This window comes from Archocentrus centrarchus, chromosome 24 (assembly GCF_007364275.1).
Source record: "Archocentrus centrarchus isolate MPI-CPG fArcCen1 chromosome 24, fArcCen1, whole genome shotgun sequence".
In the NCBI taxonomy this organism is placed as follows: domain Eukaryota; kingdom Metazoa; phylum Chordata; class Actinopteri; order Cichliformes; family Cichlidae; genus Archocentrus; species Archocentrus centrarchus.
In genome coordinates, this window is record NC_044369.1 from 10285935 (window position 1) to 10311772 (window position 25838).

The 25838-nt window shown below is 37.6% G+C and overlaps 1 protein-coding gene across 3 annotated transcripts in view; it reads left to right on the forward strand.

Annotated features, from left to right (window-relative positions):
- ptprk (protein tyrosine phosphatase receptor type K) overlaps nucleotides 1-25838 on the forward strand; it is a 108493-nt gene that overhangs the window by 63754 nt on the left and 18901 nt on the right. For 2 of the 3 annotated variants that reach the window (XM_030720846.1, XM_030720847.1), the window contains exons 10-21: nucleotides 3720-3832; nucleotides 4126-4306; nucleotides 12310-12492; nucleotides 13336-13455; nucleotides 13693-13802; nucleotides 13899-14100; nucleotides 14205-14310; nucleotides 14424-14496; nucleotides 14721-14843; nucleotides 15214-15288; nucleotides 15458-15494; nucleotides 22145-22280. In XM_030720846.1, the coding sequence (XP_030576706.1) occupies nucleotides 3720-3832; nucleotides 4126-4306; nucleotides 12310-12492; nucleotides 13336-13455; nucleotides 13693-13802; nucleotides 13899-14100; nucleotides 14205-14310; nucleotides 14424-14496; nucleotides 14721-14843; nucleotides 15214-15288; nucleotides 15458-15494; nucleotides 22145-22280 (1459 nt within the window). Of the gene's footprint in view, nucleotides 1-3719; nucleotides 3833-4125; nucleotides 4307-12309; nucleotides 12493-13335; nucleotides 13456-13692; nucleotides 13803-13898; nucleotides 14101-14204; nucleotides 14311-14423; nucleotides 14497-14720; nucleotides 14844-15213; nucleotides 15289-15457; nucleotides 15495-22144; nucleotides 22281-25487; nucleotides 25518-25838 lie in introns of all 3 variants that reach the window. The other variant, XM_030720845.1, reaches the window with a different exon arrangement.

Sequence of the window (25838 nt, forward strand, 5' to 3'; positions counted from 1 at the left end):
AGTTGTTTTAGAGGGGGGTGGGGATTAGCTTTAGAGACGAAGCCAGTCTGTCAGCATGCTGCAGAGGTTGCCATTTGGCTAAAATCCAAATATGTGAATAGAAGCAAGATTGTAAGTTGATTTGTTTGTTATTTGTTCATACAACTTTAGTAAGTGATCATTAGGTAATTGGTTTTGATCAAGAAGTATACTTCACATTACACACTAGCTGTAGCTTCTCCCAAGAATACTTGCTGGTTTTCTTTAACTATCGCAGTCAGCTCAGCATCTCTGGGTCACTTGCTATTCAAAGTAAGCAAACAAGATCTGATCAAATCTCCGGAGGCCAGTTTTAAAATTTGGTGTTACATATACATTTCCTTCTGTAGCAAAACAGTACTGAGGTTCAATAGCCCAGAGCTTGAAATTTTAAGACCTGATGGATGGATGCTGGCAAGCAGAATCCCTGCCTTTACAAGTTTTACTGTAGATAAACAGCATGAGAGGTATGAGAGAGTCTGACTGTGTGTTTGGGTGTGTATATGTATGTGGGTGTCACTTTTGGTTTGGTCAGAGGCGAGCTCTAATAAAGCCTTGCCCCCTGGTTCCTTTGGTGACAGAGTGCATCATCACCACACACATACATCACCATGCCAGCTTGCATTACATACAACCCATGGCCTAAAAATCTCCTGCAATATTACTGTCACACACGCAAACACAAACATGGATCAGACTTATGTGCACACACAACTTGCTTGAAATCATGCAATTGTTTTAAACTATAGTGGTCCACCTCTAAAATGTCTCTTTTTCCCTTGTAGCCAGTCGCACACTCTTAAGTTATAGTGACAGGTGGAGCTTCAGGCATTATGGAACTATAGAAAACCTACTACCACTAGACTGCTGTTAATGCAACCAAAATACACACACACACTTGCACACTCATACACACGTCTGTAGTTCTGGAGGTCACATGTCCTCCAGTGAGTTCCCTAGTGATGTCAGCAAAGGTTTGTGAAAGCTAAACTTTATTGACAAGGTTGCTGACGATGGGAAACAAAAGAACATTCCTGGTGGGCTCCAGTCACCAATGAAAACTCGCTCTTTTTCCAGTCCTTTCTTAGATTCGCCTGACTGTTTCTGTCTTAGTCTTTATTCACCACATTATAAAACAAATCACAAAACATCTTTAAGAATAGCTTCAGGTTTTTTTTTTTTTTTTGAATATCAGGGAAGAAAATGAATGACACTATAAACAAATTAATCACAAAGACAGTTTAGGTCAGAATCAGCATATACATTTAAAGTTTTCCCAGTGTGCATTTGTTTTCTTATTTTCATTTACATTTGACCCAAAAAAAACAACGAGGGGGTTCACACGTGTGATTAATAATAAAAAAGATGGTGACAGCAATTCCACCGCAAAATTTTGGAATAACACCATTGATGATTTGTTATATTTTTTTAGGTCAGCTTCACAAATGACAAGTGATGGAACAAAAGAAGAAGAAAATGTAAAGTTTGAGTCTGTTCCAGCTTTTGTTTTGTTTAGTTTTTTTCTTTCTCTGGAGTCACATAATGACCCAGTTACATTTCATATTTATGTGTATTATTTATCTTTTAGTTATTCAGGAGATTTTAAGCAGCATTCAAACATGCATTCAAGCTAACACACAAGCTAAAAAAAACGATAAACCTACTGTTTTGTGCTCTTTAAAAATGTTGCTTTATTTCTTCATCTGTTTATTTATCATCAGGTTGTTTACTTTGTTTATTTGATGGCATTGCAAGGTGACATGCCGTTGACGTCGGTGGTTTTCTGAAGTAACTTCAACATTCATTATCTGGATTCAACTTCATTGGCCCGTGTGTGTTTGTGTGTATGCGTTTGCACGTGTGCATGTGCTGTCAACCTTCAGTGTTTCATCTGTTGCTAAAGCGACACTTCCTGTGCGCACCTCTCTGACAGCCACATTCAGTACACAGAAAAAATGCCAGCACAGGCACACAAAGAAAAAAAACAGGTGACAGTAATGCAAAATATAACTGTTAATGGAGCAACATACACAGTAACACACAGACACACACATTTAATTTAGATAATACAGTACTTACTTTGATATGGTGTGATTGAAGCTAGATTGCCAAAAAAAAAAAAAAAAAGCCTGGTGGTGTGTCTGAGAGATAAAATCTGTATGATTTACTGCGTGCAAGACAGATCACAGTGCATGTGTGTGAGGAGAGTGATTAATTCATGCGTTGATCTGCGTGTGTGTGTAGATGTGTCAAGTAGATCAAACTTTGATGCACTGTGTTTAAAGCTTGTATGTGTTTTCAGCCTGTCAGTCACAGATGTGTGACAGTTATCTCTGATCTGGCTAGCCCTGAACCATCATGCATCCATCACATTTATGTAAATACACACAATTTATTCACCAAGCACTTCGTGGCCGTGATACAGGGATATATTTCAAGACATATGTCTAGTATAACTACATACTGAGTTTAATGTTTAAAACTAAAATGGCATATCTTAGCCAATTGTACTTTTTTTGCATTATGCAATTATAAAATTACTGTGAAGGTAATTGATCCTAATTGTTTCCTTTCCTAAATATACCTATCTTAAAAAAAAAAAAGGAGCAGTTGATAAATAATCTAACTTAGGAATGGTAACTAAAGTCCCTTTTAGATGTCCCCTTACATTATTCTGATGCTAATGTAATTCATACATTTCAGTCTAAATAAGGACACAAATCCCAACATCCATCTGACAAGTAGAACAGTCATAGTTTAGCCTCTAGGCTCTAATCGCCTTACTCCTGCAGAAAACATTTGCACAGAGATATTGGGGTGCGATGGGTAAATATCAGTTCCCCAAGTCAGGGCTTGTTTGTGGATGATGCTCAGATGGTGGTGATGCGTAGCAAGCAACCTTGTCAAAGCAGAGGGGTAGATGGGAAAGTTAGCAGCTTATGTTGCCCACCAAACTGGAAGGGTACGTTTGGTAGATCAGATGGAAAGTGAGACATGTTGCTTAGGTTTTAGCATCGCAGCTTCCAGACTTTTCTCCTCTTAGAGTTCCTTTAACATACCAGATTCAGAGTGTTGCAGTAGCATTGGGTTTGTTCAGTAAATGTCCTGTCCTATAATATCTGACATATTCTCTACTAATTCTGTGTTTGATGGACAAAAGTCCTATTTTAACAGATAGCCAAAGTAAGAAAAATACATATTTCATGTCTGAAAACTGTCACTATTGTCAACACAGGAAGGTGGAAGGCTTCTGGTCGAGTATCAACTCATGAAAGAATGCAGCAAAACATAGCTGTACATAAAGCTTTTTGTGTTAAATATCTTTGAGTGTTTACAAACTTTTCTACTAGTAAATTATATTATTATTGTATTATACTTAGAAGAAATGAGATGAAAGCAGTCTTAGACCATTCTGTTAACCATGATGCTCACCTAGCTCAGCAGTCACACAGTAATGTTGTAGATCAGTGTAGTAGCTACTTGGAAGCCCATGAATTTCTCTGATCTCAGGCAGTCGTCATAGTTGGCAGGTATTCTCTTTAAAATGTTTGAGTTCACAAAAATCACGTGACTACTAATGAGGTATTATATCACAGTGGCTGCATTTATATTGGTTGTGCAGTTACGCTCCCCCGCTCTGCACCTTGTGTTAGTATTTGAAACCATCTTACATGTTCTTGTTCATTGTTTTCCCTCCTCAGAGCCTCCGCACCCGATTGCACCTCCTCAGCTGCTTGGTGTCGGCCCCACTTACCTACTGATCCAGCTCAATGCAAACTCCATATTTGGAGATGGACCTATAATACTAAAAGAGGTGTGTTAGTCTTGAAGTACTGGATGTTGTTAAGCAACAACATTTTAACATTGTAAATTAGAGAATTGTAATGATGGCAAACTTAGGAAATTATATAATTATTTAATAAATAAATCTGAACCCATAACAGTTTCCATTTATCATATTACAGTTTAGCCATGTTTAGTATGGAGAAAACCTTTATATTTCATAGGTTATCATATGACATTGACATTAATACTGAATGATTTCTGATTAATACTTAACACTTCCATAACATAACATGTCTTTTGTGATTTTTTTTTTTCTAATAGGTTGAGTACCGTATGACATCAGGCAGCTGGACTGAGACTCATGCTGTGAACTCTCCTAACTACAAGTTGTGGCATCTTGACCCAGACACAGAGTATGAGATCAGGGTGTTACTAACCAGACCAGGAGAGGGAGGCACAGGGAAACCTGGTCCACCACTCATTACTCGGACCAAATGTGCAGGTAAGACAGCTACAGCATGTTAACATAGAAGTGTTAGAATTGAATTTATTGATTGAGTGATTACGTTACCTTTTCCAGGATGACTCTACCCTGTTAATAGGTTCCTTGCATATGTATGTTCACCTAAAAGAAGATAAACCAGGTTTAGCAAGAAAAACACAGATAGCCTTACTTTGGTTGGGCTCTCTTGTTCTCACAGGTTTTTTTCTGGCTGCCTGATTCTTTATTGATCTCTCCATCTACTATGTCTTTTGGGTATTTTTTTTTTTTTTTTTTTGTCTTAGTATACATATTTTTGTTGGTAGGCTGATATTTATACAATGAGCAGGAAGAGGAGAGGTGTAGCGATGGATGGAATTGGAGAAGAAAGGAGGGGGGGAGCCTGAGTCAGTTCTTGGTTGCTCAGTGATCTGAGCAAAAGAGTGATTATAATACTGGAGGCTCTCTGCACCTTCTATCACTTTTAATCCTGCTTTTTTTTTTTTTTTTTTTTTACTTCTGTCACCTCATTCCTACTTTCTCTCTGCTACTCTTCCTCTCATTCCTCTTTTTCTATAGCTTTCATTCTGCTTTGTTCTTTTTCGCTGCCTTTCTCCCTTTTCTCCCTGCTTCTCTCTCCCCATCGTTCGCTCTCTGTGGATCAATAGACGGAGGGCAGAAACACTGTCTGACATTTGTAGAAATAAACGACTGAAATATAAACACAGCTAGCCTGAGGGAGAGAGACGGAGCAAGAGCAAGAGAGGGTTGATATAAGAGAGAAAGAGGCAGAAATAAAAGCAATGAGCTTGAATGAGAAACAGAATAAGGGAGCGATGGAGAGATGATGAAAAACAATAAGGCTGGAAAAGAAAGAGAGGAGAGAATGGGAATGGGGTGAGAGAGTGCAAGAGGCAAGAGAATGATGAAACTGGAGAATAAAAATGAAAGAGAGATGAAAACTCATAACTACGGGGTCTGACTGATGTCTGCCAACCTGTGTGTGTGTGGGTGCGTGTGTTTTAACAGTGAATGAATCTGCATGTATGTGGTGTCTGTCTGTTTATTGACAGAGAGGAAGTCATAGACTTGTTCAGGCGACTCATGTATTGAACAGTTTCCTGTTTAACAGGAAGAGGAAATTAATCTTCTTCTCCTCATTCATGCTGGAACACATTTGTGGTAAAGACGTTAACTCATTGTAATCCATATAATATGCTGATAACAGGCCAAATCTGGGAAATGCGATTATGAATTTAGAGAATAAAAAAACTATCTGAATTTTTTTCTGTGGTACTGACTAGAAAATTATAGTGTATTATGATGGGGTGATGATTAGCGAGAGGGAAAAGCTACTGATATTTCATGATTTTTACAGGGACCTCCTGACATGTAGTCATTCATCAGATGCATTTCAGACACTAGCACTGTAGCAAATATCCTCATAAACAAAAAAAATCCTACCTTCTTCTAATGATCAGTAGTATACCATACCAGTAATCAGTACCTACTATTGAACAGTGAATCTATGTCTGTTGATAGGTGGATTTCATTACCTTTGGGCAGAGGCATACCGGCTGTTCTCCCCTGTTTTCTGCTTTTAAGCTTAGCCAGCGTGCTGCTGACTGTTGCTTCATATTTACTGTGCATATTATATTTTCTGTGCACTGATAATCCTATTTTATTCTTTGCAGTAAGACAAATGTGAATATTAATTGAAATATGTATTACTGGACCTTGCATAGAGTAAAATAAATACATTTTCTAGTGTCAAGTAAGTAAAGTTTATTTATGAAGTGCTTTTCACACACATGTTGTCACAGCGCCGCATACAGTCAAACCAATGAAAGCTAAGAATAATTAAAGTATGATAGAAAATTAAAATACAATTAATAGCAATACAAAACCAAGTTAATGCACCTATTCACTATGTCTAATTAACCTAACCCAACTAACTTGGAATGTGGGAGGAAACCAGAGTACCCGGGAGAAAACCCATGCAGACCCCAGCCAAGGTGGAATAGAACCCAGGCCCTTCTTGATCTGAGGCAACAGTGCTAATCACAGTGCTAACCAACACATTGCCCACCACATGCTGTCCTGAGTAAATAGATATCACTAGATAATAAACTTAATGAGTCATTATCAGTGTATTGTGCAAGCACTCTGCTGATATTTTTAGTTAAGTGAAATCTCCCTACCTGTTCTCTGTGAGCATCCACACTCACTCACACACACATGCAAATGCGCGCGCACCATTGGAGTTGGATTGTGTGTGTTTGTGTTTGTTGTTAGAGTGAGGCACACACACAGACACAGGGTAGGAATGTTATTTAAATGGTAATGATTCCTTTGCTTTTTCTGTTTGGTTAGGTTTGTCTGATCCCACCACCTGTAGTTTACTGAATATTTAGTTTAATGCAATATAATGAAGACATACGCACACACACACACACACACACACACACACACACACACACACACACACACACACACACACACACACAGGAATATGTGTGCACAAACATCAGGCATCAGCCCAAGCGTGCCACCACACGAAACACTGTTTAATTAAAAACCAATATAGTTAATAAAAAACTGAGCAGACATCACACACACTGCTAAGCAATTGATATGATAACAGGAAGGATTTCATCTCCTCCTCTCCTCTCGTCTTTTGTCCTCACGTCTCTGTTCATCTCTTCCTTTTGCATTTTTTTTCTCTTCTGTCCCCGCTTCTTTCTCATGCTTCCTCTGTCTCTCTTCTCCAACTCTTCTCGATTTTTCTTCTGTGGTGATGTATTGCTCTTGTCTGAAGGGTGAAATATAATCAACTTGAAGTGAAGGGTTAGTGTGTGTGTGTGTGTGTGTGTGTGTGTGTGTGTGTGTGTGTGTGTGTGTGTGTGTGTGTGTGTGTGTGTACAAATGTGTGTGTGTGACAGAAGAAAGTGATGAAGTAGCTTTTAATCCAAATCCTGAATTTTCTGCTGAAAACCTCTTGGTCATGGGAGGTTAGACACACACACACACACACACACACTAACTAAAAAACCCCATAGTTACTCAGGGTTGAGCACAGACACTGGAGAAATGTTCAGATGCACACACACACAGTTCAGGAGAGTCACAGTATTTCTCATATGTTACACAAGCTCAGCATCACTTGGATTTATGGAAGAATGGAATCTAAAAACACATTTCCAAACACACTAACACAGATTTTGCAGGGAATCACACACAATATGTCATATGTACTTCTTTTATATGTGAAGATGCACACACACACACACAAGAGCAGCACAACACTTTTAAGTGTCCGGCCTTTGAAAGTAGATTTACAGCCAGCAGATTTACAGACACAGTATGTTTTGCTGTGCATCTCAGTTTTATAATAATGTTCTGTCTGTGTGGGTCCACATGCATGTAACAACTGGAATGTTTGTTAATCTAACTGAAGGTCTCTTATTTGCAGGGGTCAGTTTTTTCACGGAGGGCTTTTGGCTATATTGTGTACAAAGTATTTTGCCACAGCTATGGGATGGTGTAGTTCCCAAACTAAAAGTGGCAGATTCTCAGAAGACAAGAGATTGTTACCAGTGGGGAAAAAATGAGCTAAACCATCAACAAATCTATGAAAGATAATTTTATTTCATATAGGACATTTTATTACAATAAAATTACACTTTAAAATACACCTTTTTTAAAGGTGTACTGTTATCATTATATTGCATAGGTGAATGCGATTACAGTTTTTAGCTTATGCTTATGCCTTATGCAATGGCAAGTTATCGGTCCATCCATAATTAACAAGAATCACTACTCCTTCTAGAGTACTGGTCAGATTTTAGTGACATTTCTGCAAAATTGTGGTCCTTCAACCAAATTGTGCTCAAGGTCAAGGGCAGTTTTCCATTTTCTCAAGAATTGCTACTCATCCTGGAGTATTTGTTAGGTTTTATTGATACTAAACAAAGTCAGTGTCAAGGTCACATTTGTTGGCAATAACCTGTTAAATGTGATGGATCGTGAGCCAGAGGTGCTACTATGTCATGGACATTATGGTTGGTGTTGACCATTTCTGTGAAAATAACAAAGCCAACAATTAATTAATCCTACCAGTTGGATGACATGTTCCTTCATTTCCATGAGCATGTGCTTTGTAATTTAATTTAAGTCAATTTGTTCAAATTTATATCGATTCTTTACTCAAAATAGGCTGCATTTAAGGCCTGATTTATTGAGGAATGTTAGCAATGTCAAGCTATTTTAAAGGCTTTTTTTTTCAATTTGGTTTTTGAAGAGTTATCCCTTAAATATGAACAAATGACACAGTCAAAAAGGTCAAAAGGTGAGAGTACTAAGAGGTGTTGTTGGTATTTGGAAATGTTGGGTTTTATGGATAATACCTTTTAAAGGACATTTGTGGACTCCTTCCTCATTGTTTTATGTTTGAATTGCTTTTTTAAATTTAACTCATGCATGTCTTTTTAATTACCAGAAATGAGTTGGATTTCCATTTATTTTTCTCAGCTTCATAATTTGAAACAACTCGTACTGCACTGTAGGGATAGTGTTTTTGGACTTAATTGCTGCTTTCATAATTAGCCTCTCAAAATCCATGTAGCTTCCAAGTGCAAATTGAAAACATGTTGGAGGGCAAATTTGAACCTTTTAAGTACTTAAATGTGGCCTAGAAAGAGAAGCACACATGCAGAGAGAAATTAGAGTTAGAGACAGAATAAATGGATGGAGTTTCATTTGTCTTACTCATGACAGTGGAAGGATTACCAGGAACTAATTGGACAGATTAACTTGGATTTAGCTGCATGTCCTGTCAACCTTTTCTTTTTCAGCCCCTCCTATCCTCTCCCCTTTCCTCTCCTCTTTTCTTCTGCGTTTTCTTCAGCTTCATCTCTTCTCACCTTTGTTTTACAGCTATATGTTTGTTGGCTCTTCCTAATACCTCATGTTGAGGGACATGGTTTTGTTGCCTTTAGCGTAGTTCTGTTTCATTTAGTTTCATTTCCTTTCTTTTTGTTTTCCATTTTTTAATTCCAACCTCTGGATTCTGCTGATATGAAGCTTTCTGCTGTTGGTGTTATTGTTAGTGTTTATTGGTATTGTTGTTGTTTTCAAAGCTCCATCTGTAGAGAACAAAGCCTTTTAGTTCCAACATGAATCCAGCCGTTTGTCTGCCTACCAAAGGAGGGGAAGGGACAAGGCAGCCTCTGTGGTTTGCCATTGGACCTGGTCCCGCTTGACTCTGGCTACATTCCAGACTAGTTATCGTCTCTCCCTGTTCCACCTCTCTGTTTATTTCTTTCAGTCTCTCGTCTCTGTCTCCCTTTTCTCTCTCTGCTACCTTTATCTGTCCCCCGCTCTCTTCAGACACAGTCTCCTTTTTCCATATATTACTTTATTCTGACGCTTTCTTTCTTTATTTCTTTCTTTCTCTACCTGCTTTCACTATAAAGAGAGAATGGGTTTTCAAAAAAGGTTGGAGTGTGTGTGGGTGTTAAAGAAACATAAATTGGTTTACAAATTCACATTGAGGGGACCCACCACACATTTGGGGACAAAAATTCCCAGTATCATAAATCTTGAAATTATAGGGCCCAATGTTAGGGTTGGGCAACCGGTTATGATGGTAGGTTAGGGCAAGTCTCCAGGAAATGGATGTAATGCCCCTGAAGTGATGGAAATATGACTCCATGTGCATGTGTGTTTGTGTGACAGGCAAGCAGTCATATATTTTGTTTTAATTCTAAGTGGAAGAACGTCTCACTGTGAGGCAGTGTTAGCATCAAGAGACCCTGAAATCAATGTAATTTACTACAAGGCTCTGACTGTGTGTGTGTGTGTGTGTGTGTGTGTGTGTGTGTGTGTGTGTGTGTGTGTGTGTGTGTGTGTGTGTGTGTGTGTGTGTGTGTCATAATAGCTTGGTTTATGGTGAGGATCACAACTATTGATTTGAACAGGGAGAGAGACGGAGAGGAAGAGAATGAGACAAGTGAGGAAGATAGCGAAACAAAGGGAGAGACAGGCAAAGAAATCAGTGGGTCTCTGCCTTGCTCTATTTAAATGTCAACCATCCAATAACAGGTTGAAGCAAAAATGAAATGCTCTGACCCTTTAGCTATTAACACACACACACACTGTTCGGCAATAATATTTTCTCAGCAGACAATTACCTGCACAGCCTTTCTTCCTCTGTATTTTTTTCTCTCTTCCTCATTTTCTGTCCATCTATTTGTCACATTATTAGTGACATATTTACATTTGTTGCTGGGATAGGCTCCAGCCCCCCTGCCACACTGACTTGCATAAGCGGAAGAGAATGGATGGATATTTATATTTAAAAGATTACGTAAACATCAACATGTTTGTATTTTGCTTACAGCTCTGTGTATGTTGTTGAGTGTTTGTAAGAGTTGTGTTTGCCCTTGACAAGGAATTGTTGTTATGAGAAGTTTTATTGAGATGAGCGTGCACACACCTATAAATGCGCTGCACAGATTTAATCTCGATTCGGTCACAATGTAAAGCGCGTGCATGTGTTTGTGTGTATTTGGGCAATAAAGTGTGAGTGTGTGTGGGTGCCTGTGAGCTTCCGTGCATGTGTGTGTGAGTGACAGGCAGATAATGGGTTGTCAGAAGAAGCGACAAGTTTGTGTCCTTGTGTAGTCTCCTCTGAAAGAGGAAGACCCAGGGAAGAACACAAACCAAGACAAGGAGGGGTTGGGGAGAGACGTGCGTCTCTATTTAAGGTGAGCTGCTTTTATTAAAAAATCCTGGAAGGACATAACGAAGCAGGTGGGTTCCAGCAAGACTGGATAAAAGAGGAATAAAACATCAACAGGTGATAGGCTGATTATCACTGTGAAGTCAATTTATGACAAGGAATAAAGAACAAAGCTTTTCATTAAGTTTGTTCTTATTCTCCAGTAATGTATTCCAGTCTGGTAATGTCAAATGTTTTTATCTATTATAAGTGCTGAGCCTGATTGGAAAGATAATTTTGATTATAACATAGTGACTTTTTTAAACTGATTAAAATATCCAGAACAGAAGGTCCCCTTACCAAATTGAGGAATAATTAATTAAGGATTTGGGCTAGATATCCAGGTTTGGAGTGTTAGAACATAGAAGTGTGCTATATTTGTTGCTAGCTATTTTGTGCTTCTTTTCAAACATATTTATCATGCCAGAGTGGCAGAAGCTGTTACATCCTCTGGAATCTGTCTTGACTGATGGATTTCTTCTCTAGTTAGAAAAGCAGCTCCTGTATCAAGAGAAATAAATCTTTGACAGCAATTGGTAGTGCTTAAACATATTACCTTTCTACTATTTTCCAAAAGAAAGCAATGTCATGTGGCTTAATAGCCATATAGCTTGAAGACTATTTCCTCTATGTGAGGTAGGCTTTCCAAGTGAATGCAGCAGAAAGAGGTGGAAATTTTATGTATTTAAATGTACTGTCTGGAATATAGTGGACTCACATGAGCAGGCAGAATATAGAGGAGGAATAGCGCAGCTTTGTGATTGTAGTCTCTTCTGTGGGTGTGTGGGTGTGTAGGCACTGTGGGGTTATTGATCCAGCTAAATGAGCCAGTTAAGGTAATTAAGGCCCTGGGCAGCAAGGAGGGAAAGTTGATTATATTGACAACAACAGCCTGAATACACATAAAAGATGGAAACAAAAGACATGTCCTTATGGAAGTTACTGCTTTTGAGAAATGGTTGAATGACAAGGGTGGATCAGAAATAGGTGTTTATAACGTTGACGCAGAACTCTTGGTCATTTGTGGCAACAAAGTTACTTCATACTCACTGTGCATGGAAATTCCAATAGCTCAAAAGTTTCCTCACATGTTAATTCCTTAAAATTCTTTTGGTCCCACTTGTTGTTCACAATGTTGCAGTCTAAATCTATACAATTCAATGTCACTATAATACCAACATGTTTAAGAATGCACAAATCAGATATCACTTTGGTTTGCCTTCTTTCTTCTTTCCTTTCGTAGAACCCATGCGGACTCCTAAGAGGTTGAAGATTGCTGAGACCAGGTCCCGTTTGATTGCAGTGGACTGGGAGTCGCTGGGTTACAATATCACCCGCTGTCACACCTTTAATGTTACCATCTGTTACCATTACATGACTGCCAACAATCGTAGCAAAGCTGACTGTTTGGATATGGACCCTAAAGGTACTAACTTACTTTTAGTACCACTGGAAATGCACTACTATGATTATCGATGTGGGGTTTGCAGCTGTGGTGTTTTCTGGTGTTGTATTGCTATTCATTCATTGTGACATGGGTAAAGAAGTACACAAAGACTGAGCACTTGATAAGGTAATAGCCCTATAAGCACTGAAATTTAGCCTAATAAAAAGGTGCCTGCCTTCAGTGAGATTTCTAATATGAGTGGATCATCTATTCACAGTGAGATTGCCAGCAGTATTGACAACCACTTCATTTTAAAGCCAATCTTAATATCAGAAGTACTGAAGAATACTGGAAAGAACATTTTACAATAGATTGTAGACAGTCTAATGTACAGTAATTTGAATCATTCCTTGAAAACTAATAATTAATTATTGGTTGAAATCATGTTTCATGTGCACTCAGATTGACCTGCACAGGTATTGATCCGTTAGTCAATGAATCTAGTAGCTGACTGACAGAAATGTAATAGCCAGTCATTTGCATAATCAATTACATATTTAGGTTCAAGGCAGATGTCAACAGCTCTCTGGTTCCATCATTTGAAATATGAGGCTTTGCTGCTTGTTTACTGTCACTGTAAACAATGCCTTTGGTTCTTATTATTCAGACGAAACAATATATTTAAAGACGCTTTAGGCTCTGAAAAGTATCATTATTTTTTTTATTAGTATTTACTATTTTACAACATTACATAGACCATTATTAAACTCAGCAGCAGATTAATCACTGAGAAAAACAGCTGTTTTGATCTTAAATGCACAACAAATGTCATGAAGTTTTGTTACAATGTGATTATTTGTTTCATCTCTTTGCTGCTCTCAGCACCACGCCACCTGGTGGGGAACCTGCCACCGTACACCAACGTCAGCCTGAAGATGATTCTCACTAATCCTGAGGGACGGAAAGAGAGCGATGAGACCATCATACAAACTGATGAAGATGGTGCGATACACAAATTGTAGCTCCTTTATTTTTTTTATTCTCTTCCCCATTTCAAATGTATTGTTAAACTATAAGTTTTGGATACCTGCAGCTCTTATCTGTGTGTGTTGGGAAAGTCACTGCTGCCTATTTTCAATCTGTATATTTCTATTTAGTAGTTGGTTTCTCATTTGCAGAACATTATACTATTGATTTTATTAGCATTGTATGAATTTATTTGTGTGTGTGTATTAATAGTTCCTGGTCCAGTTCCCAGTCAGTCGCTTAAAGCTACTCCATCTGAAGAAACAATAAGTCTTTCCTGGAAGGAACCAACTGAACCCAATGGAGTCATCATACAATATGAGGTACTATCATTAGGAGCTGTTGTAGGAGCCAAATTAAAACGATGCTCCTTTGGAAACATGTAAAACACTGGTTTCTCTGTCTCTACCTCAACTCAGATCAGCTACAGTGGCGTGCGTTCGTTTGACCCTTCGGTGCCTCTGCAGCGGCCAGGACTCACAGTGTCACTGCCTTCAAACGCCTCCCATCACACGTTTTCGCAGCTCCACCCAGGTGTCACATACCAGCTGTCTATACGAGCATCAACCTCCAAAGGGTTTGGTCCTGCAACCACACTCAATGTGACAACTAATATTTCAGGTAGTAAAATACATTTTAATATGTGCTGTTGACTCAAAGATTTTTCTCACTTAGACAACAAAAGGTTAAAGCTTCGCTTATACTCACTCATATTCTCTCTTCAGCCCCAACAATAGATGAGTATGATGGTCAAGAGGCCTTCCTGAATGAAACTGCAACAACTATTACTGTCCTGCTCAAACCCGCCCAGGCTAAGGGAGCACCCATAAGGTACAGCACAGTTGTTAAACTGGCACGATCACATAAAACATGACAAAACAGTCAAAATCTTGTCGCTTATCCCTCAATTTATATCTGTATTTATACTTTCTCCATATCTACAGTGCGTACCAGATAGTGGTGGAAGAAGTGAATCCTCAGCGGACACGCCGTCAGGCTTCATCTGACTGTTATGAGGTGATTATTGATCTGTTTTGATAACCCATGCCCCTACAGCTTTTACAGCTTTTCTTGAAAATGTAAATGCTTATTCATTCAAAGTTTAATTCTGAAAAACTTTTAATTTTACGATAAATCTCTAGCTATGCTTTGTAGACCTTTGGATTGCTGGTGTTGCAAAGCAGACCATTATTTACATTCAGTTGAACTTACATTTCTAGACATATTTTTGTCTTCTCCAGGTCCCGGTTTCTTACCACAGTGCATCTAGTGGTGGATCCCCTTATTATTATGCTGCCCAGCTGTCTCCCAGCAATCTGCCTGAACCGCTACCCTTTACCGTGGGAGACAACAAGACATATCAGGCAAGTCTTTTATCTGAACAACACTATATGTACATAATGCAATGAAAAGATATGTTTATCAAATAGAAATCTAGTTTAAATTCTGAATTATGGAAGAAAATGGCAGCCCAATGCATTCACTGGAACCAGAAGATAGCATAATATGGGGAGTTTAAGCAGGAGTTAACAAATTAAATTCATGCAAGAGGTTTTATTTAAAAAAAAAAAGGTAAAACTTAAACAAGGAGAAATTATATGCAATACTTCTAAGGCTAGATATTATTTACATATCCACATTCTTCTTAACCAAGAGTAAAAGTAAAATCAGCAGCTGACAGTTTGTAAATTTAGCCTGGATTTGACTAAACTGACCTCTCCTTATTTTCCTCAGGGTTTCTGGAATCCACCTCTGGCTCCAAGGAAGAACTATAACATCTATCTTCAAGCTGTCAGCAGTACAGAGAGGGTACATTTTTTTTTATGTGAATTAAGTTCAAAAAGGCACATTAATAAACATTTTTAGCACTTCTGGATATACATTATATTACATTAAATAAAGTTCAGTGCAATCACATTGTTAGCCATGTAGTGTTTTGTATGGAACTAAAGTATCTACTTGATGTTTTTCTCAACAGGAAACAAAGACACAGTGTCTGAGACTGGCGGCTAAACGTAAGAACTCATTTAACCTTAAAATTATCTTAATTTGACTATTAGATATCGCCTCAATGGTGAAAATATTTTAAAAATAAAATAAAACCAACAAACTCCTGCACTTCCTGGGCAGCCTGTCAGAAAAATGTTGGCTTAAAGAGAGGGTGGACCTAAAGGAAAAGGAGCTTCAGATAGAGAGTGAACTAAGGGGCTTCAACAGGTCCCAGGATACGATACATGAGGAATTTTTGGACTGTGAACAATGCAAAGCTGCTCTAGAGTCCAACAGTAAAGTTTTGGAGTGTAATAGGTCCCCGTTAAGGGTCTGGCATAAATCTAAGGGGGAAATGCTAGAATTTGAAAGCAGACAACACTCCTCTTGCAGCTCTCCCATTTTGCTCTAAGCCCCTCCTACCAGACAAGTATAGGCACATGCTCATACTTCTTACACTGCTGCCTTAAAGTGAGTCAGTACTGACTTCTGAATTCACATGGAATTGAAGGTGAAAATTCTCACCTGAATCCAGTGAAGCCCTTATTTTCACTATACACTTTTTTTTGTTTGCTTTTTTAAGCTATTCATCCGATCGTATCTAAAGGGACCTGTGAATGACCACAGTCTCTGGTTACAGTGCCTTTCTAAAGACTGAAAAGAGAGTGCAGAGGAGGTGTAGGAATCTATTTCCTACAATATGCTAAAAGGTTTATAGGCATGTTTTTGGTCCAGTGACACTAAAAACATTTTGCTTACTCCAGCTTTAATCTGTTTATTATTGTGTTTTTCCTCTGGTCTGCCCCTTATTCCCATGGAGGTTTGTTAAATGGAAATTGTTTTTGTTTTAAGAGCATTAGAAAAAATAAAACTGCATTTGTGCATGTCAGTAAGAGAAAACACTGGTGTGTGTGTGTGTGCTGGTGTGAACTGAGTCTAAATGTCAGGTTTTTACCAGGTTTTGCCATGTTAATAGATTATCAGATGGTTTTGCAGGGTGTGAAGTTAATCCCCAGGCACTACACGCATAAGCAGATATGCAGAAAAATGTGCACACACTGTTTTGAGGAAAGATTTTTAGAAATGCGGCTCATGGATCAGAGTTTATCTGTGTGGAGTAAGAACAAGGATAAACACATTACACTTTGAATGAAATTGACAACTTAACAGTGTTGTGTAACCAGTAGTGTTGAGCTTCAAATGGCAGCCCAGACATTTGAATGTTTATTTGGATAATAATGTAGAACTACAAGTCAAAAAGAGGGGAAAATGTAAGTGGATACAGAATGTGCCTGCTTTTGCTAAAACTATAAATTACTGTTTTTTTTTTTAATTGCTGTAAATGTAGTGAAGTCATGATATCCACCTTTAATTCTGACACAGCAATTTTTCATGATCTTGTTTTTATGGCTTTATTTAACATTAAATAAAGAGCATAATTCCTTAACACATGGCTGAAACTTTAAGTTATATATGATAGTATATAACTCAACGAAAATACATTTATATATAAGTCTGATTTTCATGTAACTAAGTGACACATTATGTAGTGCCTCTGTCAAACAATCACAACCATTGTTAATGACCAAATAGCTTTTTGGAAAAGCTTATTTTGATGTACTTTTTAATATAATATTAAAACTTGTGATAAATAGAAGCTTCATGTCAGGTATCTCAGAGTGTCCAATAAGGTACCATAAAGACTGAAACAGTTCCTGAGTTGCGTTACTGTAGCAAGAAGGCAAGATGGAGTATAATGCTTTTCTGAACTTAACTTCTTTGACCTCCAAGTGCAGACAGCTCATAAAGCTACACAATAAAAGTGACATCATTTTGAGCACAATCAGCCTTAATGATCGTAGAATGAATCATTATTGCTGGTTAAGTTAAGTTGATTAAGTATTTATATGTGGACCCATCGAGGGAGGGACAGGCATCGGAAACTAGCTCAGGCTTTAAATTCTGTGGTGTGTGCTCTTCCAAGTGTCAGTTTGATTAGAATTGGAATTTTTTTGCAGTAAAAAGAAATATGTCTCTTCATTACCAAAGCCTTAGGGGTGATGCAACTTGCCTTTTGTTCTCCCTAGGTCAAAGAGTACAGTGTGAGTACACCAAGAATTTATCCTGCGGGATTGATAAGAGGTGTTGGTAACCTTTAAACACCAAGTGTATCATATTTGATACCTGAGTTTTTTTAAGTTTGATTTTCTTTCCTTAAAAAAAACTCTAAATAAATAGCACAATATGTTTTAAGCAATAAATAGCAAAAAGAAAAAAAGCAAGATGTAGCAAATGTGATAAAAATTAAAATTCATATATGCAACTTAATATTTCTTTTCTTTTTTTTTAAATTTATCAGAAGGCTCAATAAACACTCCATTAAAAAAAAAAAATTCTGCCAATTATTTTATGGTTTCAGGCTTTGCAGTGTTAAGTCCCTCTAACGTGACACGTTTTGTCACTAAAATAAGCAAAAAACAAACATGTGAAACCACTAACTCTGCAGGGTCATCATATTTCAAGAATTACTGTTGGTCATAGTTACTTGAACAGGTGGTCACTCTGCCCGAGAGCTGCTAAAACAAAATGACACTGTCTTTCCAGCCTGGGGTGGTCTGAGTGAAGCTGAAAGACTTTAGAGGGGATTTTAGATTTTTATAATAAGAGAGACCAACACACTAATGGACCGAGAGGTCAGACCACTGGCTCTTCCTTTCTCTCTCCATCCCCCTGCATGTGTGTTTGTGTGCATTCAACCATGCATCCAGGAGGGAGGATTAAGTGATGGTGGTCATAGTAGGTCATCTGGGGTATTGTGTATTGTCATTGCTGCCTCAGGGTGTTTTGTGTGCCTGTGTGCGGGTAAGTTGTGAGTGTTAGTGTACTGACCTGAATCATTTTTACACACATTAAGAGCTACTGCAGACATTATGAGGTCAGGCTGAGAACCCTTAAAGAATTGTTGTTTTTGTTTTGGTGTGTCTTGACATATTTTATCTATGGGATCTTCTAATAATTTCTTGGCCTAATAGTTATATGAGGAATAAGTGCCATGTGGAAATCATCTAAAGAAAAATTTGGCCTTTGTATATCAGCAATAAGCTAATATGCAAGAACAGATGTAGCAGCTACCACTGCCGCCACCCAGCAATGCCTTTGTAGGCAGATTTTGCTGTTAAAGAAATATAAAATGGCAATATTATTTCCTCATGCCAAGATGTGGTTAAGCTATATAAACCTCATAAAACTTTACTGTTAGTATTCTGTATAATTCAATCTAAGCATTTTCTGTTTTCATATAACTTGACTTTTATTTTGTACCATAAATAATTCCTAGTAAGTATTGGCTGCATAGCAAAAGCTTGATTTATCTCATCCCTCTGCTGAGGCAGAGAGCTGAGATAGAGGTATGTTCACAGGGCTGTTTGTCTGTTTGTTTGTTCATCTGTCAGCAAGATTACGCAAAAACTGCTAGTTCAAATTTCATAAAACGTTGCTGAGAAATGGCGCATGGGCAAAGGAAGAATCCATCCAAGTTTTGGTGCATTTTCAGCCCCCCCCCCCCCCCCCCCCCCCCCCCCCCTTTTTATTTATTTTTTTTTTTTTTTCACAGTTGTGAGGCAGGGCATTGGCCTTGGCCCTTCTGGTCTCTCTGTGTGATAGAGTTCTGCTGCCCGGGCTCAAAAACTATTAAAATCACATTAGTGAGCAACAACGATCCTTCACTGCTTTGGGCACTGTATTTTACTTGGGGTTGATCACACAAACACCATCCTGCTGCTGTAAATACTCACTGAAGCACCAAATAGGTATTTATCCACCACTGAAAATAGACCCCAAAAATTCACTATTTACTTTAGTTTGAGTGGCATTAGGAATTAATCGGTTTGGTGCTGAGAGTGATGGGGGCTGTGGAACTCAAGGCATTGCTGAAATGTATTATTCTTAGGGATTATGTTTATTATGTTGATATTTTGCTTTAGAAGTGGATTATTGTTTGATAGATGTATTGCATTATGTTGAATTTTGTGCATACGTCAGTGAGTTGGATTATTTGGATTATGATAAGACACGTAATGTTCTTACGTTGCCGTATGAACTATTCTGATGCAATGAGCTCAACTAAGTAGAGCTTGGGAGCCAGAAAAGAGATGCTCTCTGTCTTTCTGTTGACTTTCTGTCCATGATCAACAGCATTTAAGCTCTGCAGCCTGCACTCCGCTTGAAACATCACTGGTGAATTATTTTCCAAAACAGACGAAATCAGGGAGTTCAGTCAATTCTCTGAAGTCATCAGAAGCAGAAATGAGTTTGGCTACAAGCAATATATGGTGACATTGGTGCAGAAACATGGACGGCTACAGTTAAATTGCATTTTAAAAGCATTTTCCAATGAGAACTTGATGGCAAAGAAGGCAGCAGAGAAGGCGCACAGTCAGTTGATTATTTCTTTGCTATAGTGTACATTTATGTGGATGTTTATTTTGAATGCTTGCTGGGAGTCGGCGTAATTATTTAGTTCAGTACAGTACATTTACCATCAGGTTATAATAAAACTAAATAAATGAGAAGCTGATGTCTGTGCAAGCTGAGTGCTTTTAGCTCAGTTGACCCAGCTGTAGAAGCTGGTACAGGCCAGGGATAAACATTGTCAGCTTTCGCTGATGCTCTACCACTGTCTTTTCACAGGATTTTATTTTCATGTTTTACAAGAAATTACTAATCTTTTTTTTTTTTTTTTTGTCTAGAGTCAATATTAAAACACCTGCTCTGAAAATGTTCAGATACAATTCAAGCTGTAGAAGCAGTCTTTTTTGGTTCATTATTAAATAGCAACATTTTAATGAACAGTTTACTGTTGATTTAATTACTTCAATATGTAAGCCAAATTAACCCCTAAAACAAAATATCTGGATATATTTAAAATTAAAAATGAGTGCTGTCATGGCATTTGTGCTAGCAGTTGTTTGATGTTTCTTTACAAGGCATATTTAGATGCTTGATATTTGCCTGATCTTTAACACAGGGGTGATTGAAGCTTGCTAATTAATTATCTGGATTTGTGTGCATGTCACGCTTACTAACTTCCTGATTTGGGCATTTGGTAAGAGCACCCTAAAGAAAAACAGGCATATTTCCTCAGACTGTTAGATGGCATACTTTTCTAGCCTGAGGCCATGTGAGCTTTCCTGAATATATCTACTTGGGTCTGACCAATGTAGGATTTTTTAGACCAACATTGGTATTTGGTGATTAAAAATCTGGCTATGCTTGGATCAGCTGGCTGCTGTGCTAGTGGGTTCCAAACTACTGTGTTGCCAACAGAGATTTTTCAGAGTGGTTGAAGAGTGTTTTTCTGTCTCTTCATTACTTCTTAAATTAGTATTTGTCAGCCATTATAAATGCCAATACTGATATATCAGCAAATAGCTAACATCAACTCTACTTTTTAACTGTTGTTGTTTTTTCCCTGTGAAATCAATACATAATTCAATTCAATTTTATTTATATAGCATCAAACAAACAGTCACCTTAAGACGCTTTATATTGTAAGGTAAAGACCATACAGTAATTACAGAGAAAACCCAACAATCAAGCAACCCCTTATGAGCAAGCACTTAGCAACAGTGGGAAGGAAAAACTCCCTTTTAACAGGAACCAAACCTCAGGCAGAACCAGGCATAGGCAGGGGCAGCCATGTGCTGCAACCAGCTGGAGTTGAAGGGAGACGGGACAAAAGACATGCTGTGGAAGAGAGTTAGAGATGAATAATAACTAATGATTAAATGCAGAGTGGTGTATAAACACCTATCTACTATCTTACTGTAGCAGGATATTACAGAATTTGTCCACTCAATAGCTTTACAGCTTTGCAAGACACAGTCACAGAACTTTACAGGTGTGTAGTTAAGATCGAAATGAAATTAAAAGACGGCTGTAGTCTTGATTCATGAGCATGAAATAAAGGACACCAAAAATGGGGAACCCAAGTGGCCAATGACTCTGTTTTAATTTACTCTACTGTTACACATTGTTTGGGATTTTTGATGTATTTTTAGCTCCCCATATGATGTATCTTTATATGGTGAATAAGTATGTGTTTTCCACAGCTTCTGTGTTCCAGTCACAAAATGGTCTTTTATCTTTTTTGCTTTTTCCTAATCCAATATCTTGCAGCTCTTATGAAAATATAAACTGCAGGCAAACAGATTTTTAAAAGTTATTTGAGATTTTTGTAGATTTTCAGGTTCTCAAATTATGTTTTGGACTTTTTTTTGTGTTTGAAATCTTTTACTTTAGTGGAAACTAGATATATTTTTTATACATACATACCCCAGGTGTATATATATATATATATATATATATATATATATATATATATATATATATATATATATATATAAAAAACAGTATAAGAACAAAAACGAACAAACAAACAAAAAAATCGACCTCGAGACTGATGAGCTCCTATTTGCTGATCTTTTCAATGTTAATTTTACACTTTTGCTAAATTTTGAGGTGCTATTTTTTCCCCCTACAATTTGAAAACTCAGTTACCCTTCAAACTTGGAGAAGCACACAAATACAAGTGTGTTCTTAATGGACAGTGTGGACAATTACCCCCAATTACTGTATCACCACCTTGCTGATGTTCTTTTATCATCATTATTCTTAGGTGCTACAGAGGAACCAGAAGTCATTCCTGACCCCGCTAAGCAGACGGATCGGGTGGTGAAAATTGCTGGAATTAGTGCTGGTGTTCTCGTTTTCATATTGCTGGTGCTGGTAGCCATCCTGCTGGTTAAGAAGAGGTGAGTGACAGCTCCTAACAATACCCACTAAAGCAGCTCAATGAAGAGGGTAAATATTTACAAAACCAATATTGAATGCATACACCGACATGCATGCAGCTGCAAGAACATGCACACACACATACACACACAAATATGCTCCTAGATCCACCCTCCTGTTGTGTGTTGGTCCAGTATTTGTTGTAGTAACGCCATCTTCCATCCATCCACCAAAAGCGTTGATCTCCCCTCAGAACCAGTTTGATCACTTCTTGAAGTTTGATTTCCCATCAAATGATTAAAGGCTTGTTTTCCCAAAATCCATGTGAAAAAAAATGTTTCTAAAGTTAGAAACGGCTGCCTCACTGTTTGATGATCTAGTTCAAGAAAGGTCAGAGGCGAGGTTATTATTTTCTTGCACATTACAGCTGTTCTGTCAAACTAGATGAGTTCACTCAAGTGAGAGTATGAAAAATGAGAATGAAAGAAAGAGGCAAGCAAAAGAGCATAAGTACACAGAAAATGCAAGTAAGGATCTGTTTTATCGTCAGTAATAAAGCGAGCCCATCAAAATCAAACCAGTGTCATATTTTTCAGTTCACAAGCAGCAAAGCTGAGGTCCATTGTGCACAAAGGTGGAGATTTTGGCAAAATAGACTGAAGAAAATGTACTTGCTGAAATGGTTTTGTACAGGTACTATTGTGCTGCTCTTAAAAAAATGAAATGTAAACAGATTTATTCTATATCTAACCTTCTACTTGTACAGCAGAATAGCACTGATAGGAATCAGAGATGACCCAGGTGTTGGTGTAATATTTTGGCCTGTATTCTATTAATTTGGTGCAGAGCTCCACCATGTGGTGGCTAGTCACCATTACAATCGTAGTTACAGCATGCTATGCAATAGCTTGGTCTCCTTACAGTAGATGAAAGCAGAAGTGAGAATATAGTTCTGGTAGATTTTCTAGAAAATATTTTGGAAAAACTGACAGTCAAATCACAGAGGTATTTATGCAATATGCATGCATAGCGGACATAAGTTTATTAAACACCAGTGTTTGATTCCCAATGTTCCATATTCACTAACAGTAAAACATATGTTTTTGTACATAACAGCAGTATTTATTACTCACTGCAGTCTCATTTTATCCTCAGACATATTTGAAGGCTAGTAGTACATGAACATAATCAGAATCTTAATGAGAAAAATGAGACCCCGAGTATCATTTTGATCATTTTGCTAATAGTGTTGAAAAGTTGGTAAAGCAGTGAGAAGAAACAGCAATTTCCATATAATCTGTTCAGTTTGGGGTCCACTGTGAAGCTCCATTAGTCTGAATTTTATCTGGGTACTTTTGGGAGAATGTGTGCTCATGTGTATGTGTATGCATCTACATTTATAATTTATGCAAATGAGCCAGCATGCATGTAACAATTAACCATTCCCAAACATATTGTTATTCCTGTGATTTTTCAGTTAGAATATCATGTTTAAGGAGCATGCGTGCATACTTAAAAAAAAAAAGAATAATTAGGGAATTAATTTCCATTGATAGACAGCCTGTAAATCCAGTAAAGCCATTCATATAAATCCTTTGGTTTACCTGTTAGCTACTGTGAATCATCATCAATTTAAGAAAATGTCTCTTTTGGGAAATATTGCTTTCCTCTGCACAATTGGAAGGACTGCATCCTGCCACAAGCCTTCGAGAACAACCAGGAAGAGTCTCTCAGTTACTACCAATCATAATCTCGCTCAGCAAATCAAAAACAATTACAGACATTAAATCTCAGCCAGTAATGATCTCTCATCATTACTGGCTGGAATTAGCGCTGGTGTTCTCGTTATAGAACTTTGCTCTTGCGGCTCCTGACCTCCATATTTTTCTTTTAATTTGCGTAATGAATTAATAGTAATAGTGAGCCAGCATTCATGCTGCAGCTTTAGTGTGAAAGTGTAATTGTAAGTGATGATCAGAGGAGCTAAGTTTAAAGTGTAGGGTAGTTTTGCAGAAGCTACAACTACTGTGTTTTGCATGGTTTTTAATTTTTATTTCTTTTACATCTAACAGTACTTGAAACACTGTGTTTCAGCGGTCTGGTTGCTGTTACACATTTAACTTTATTCATCCCTTGAGCACCGGATTGGATTTAGTTTTGCTATTGTTGAGCAGCTGAACTATAACGGCTTTGAAGCTCAACTTGTAGTTATGCATTTGAGCTATGGGCGATGACAAATAAATATGCTTGATATTGCAATATAAGGCTGCTTATACAGGGAGTGCGAGTGCTCCCACATGTTTTAAGAGCTTGAATACATGAAAAGGTGGTATTAATGCATCACAGCACTAAAACAGCACACCTAAGTCACATTCATTTAATTTTTTTTTTTTTACATTATTCTCTGACTTATGACAACAAATGGGATTATATAGCAACAAACACCAACCATTGGTAGCAGCAACTTAAAATTAATTCATTTATGCAGAAAGATTGTTTAGAGCATGGTGGTTGAAACATGTTCATTCTGATAATTTTGCAACATTAGTTTTGAAGTTTTGAATATGCTGAAAAGATTTGTGATTTTTTTTTTTTTTTTTTTTTTAATTTAATAATTTTTTTCTTCCATAAAAGTTTCTGGGGAGATCAATCTTCATTGTCATTAAACCTTTACGACTTTGAACAATAATACTGCATCTTTAAAATGGTGGGACATGATGACATTGCAATGACATCATGCTTGCTTTACAGGAAGCGAGCTGCCTGGTGTTACAGATTGGTTAGCTTTGTGTCAGTATTTCATAGGAGTGCGCCAAAAAGGGTCATTGGCTGATTAGGGCTAAATCTCTAATGTGGCCATCCAGTTAGAGTAAGAAGTAAAGTTTTAAAATACTGCATGAATATTTTAAAATGGCACTTCAAAAAATAAAGAAAAGAAAGGCTGCATGTTGATAGGTTGATATCAGTGAGTTGTTATTTAAGTTTCATAGCTTGTTTTGTACTATTTATTTATCATTAAACTTTGGTTCTTACTTTTTTTATATATATATATAAGAAATAGGGCCTGTAGCTAATATGGCACCCCCTTGCATGACCCTCAAGTTTTAGCAATCAAAGGGTGTTTTCTTATGTTTTTGTTGTTACTGGTTGAGACAGGACAGTTTTGTCCTAATTTGCATATTCCCTTGTGTCTCACTCTTTGCTTTCTGATTGGCTCACAACCCCAGGAGGACCTACTATTCATACTCTTATTACCTGTAAGTAAACAACCAATCAACAACCAGCTCACCCAGCTGCTGCTATCTTATTGGGCGAATTATTAGTGGCTAGTTGTTGTTATTTTTAAAGATGCAGTATACTTTTTTCAAGACAAAACACATTTTCAGCTCTGACCAACCAGCCAAAGTCATCCTCATTGATGCCTCACCAGGGAGGGGGTCAGTTCACTTTCATGTCAATCTGTTCAAGATGTCAATATATTCTTTTGTTTTGAAGTTATTTTTGTATTTTCAAGATATTAAAAATGTTTTTTTTTAGCAAGAGAATGTTGATGGTGTCCTGTCTAAAAAGTCAGAGAA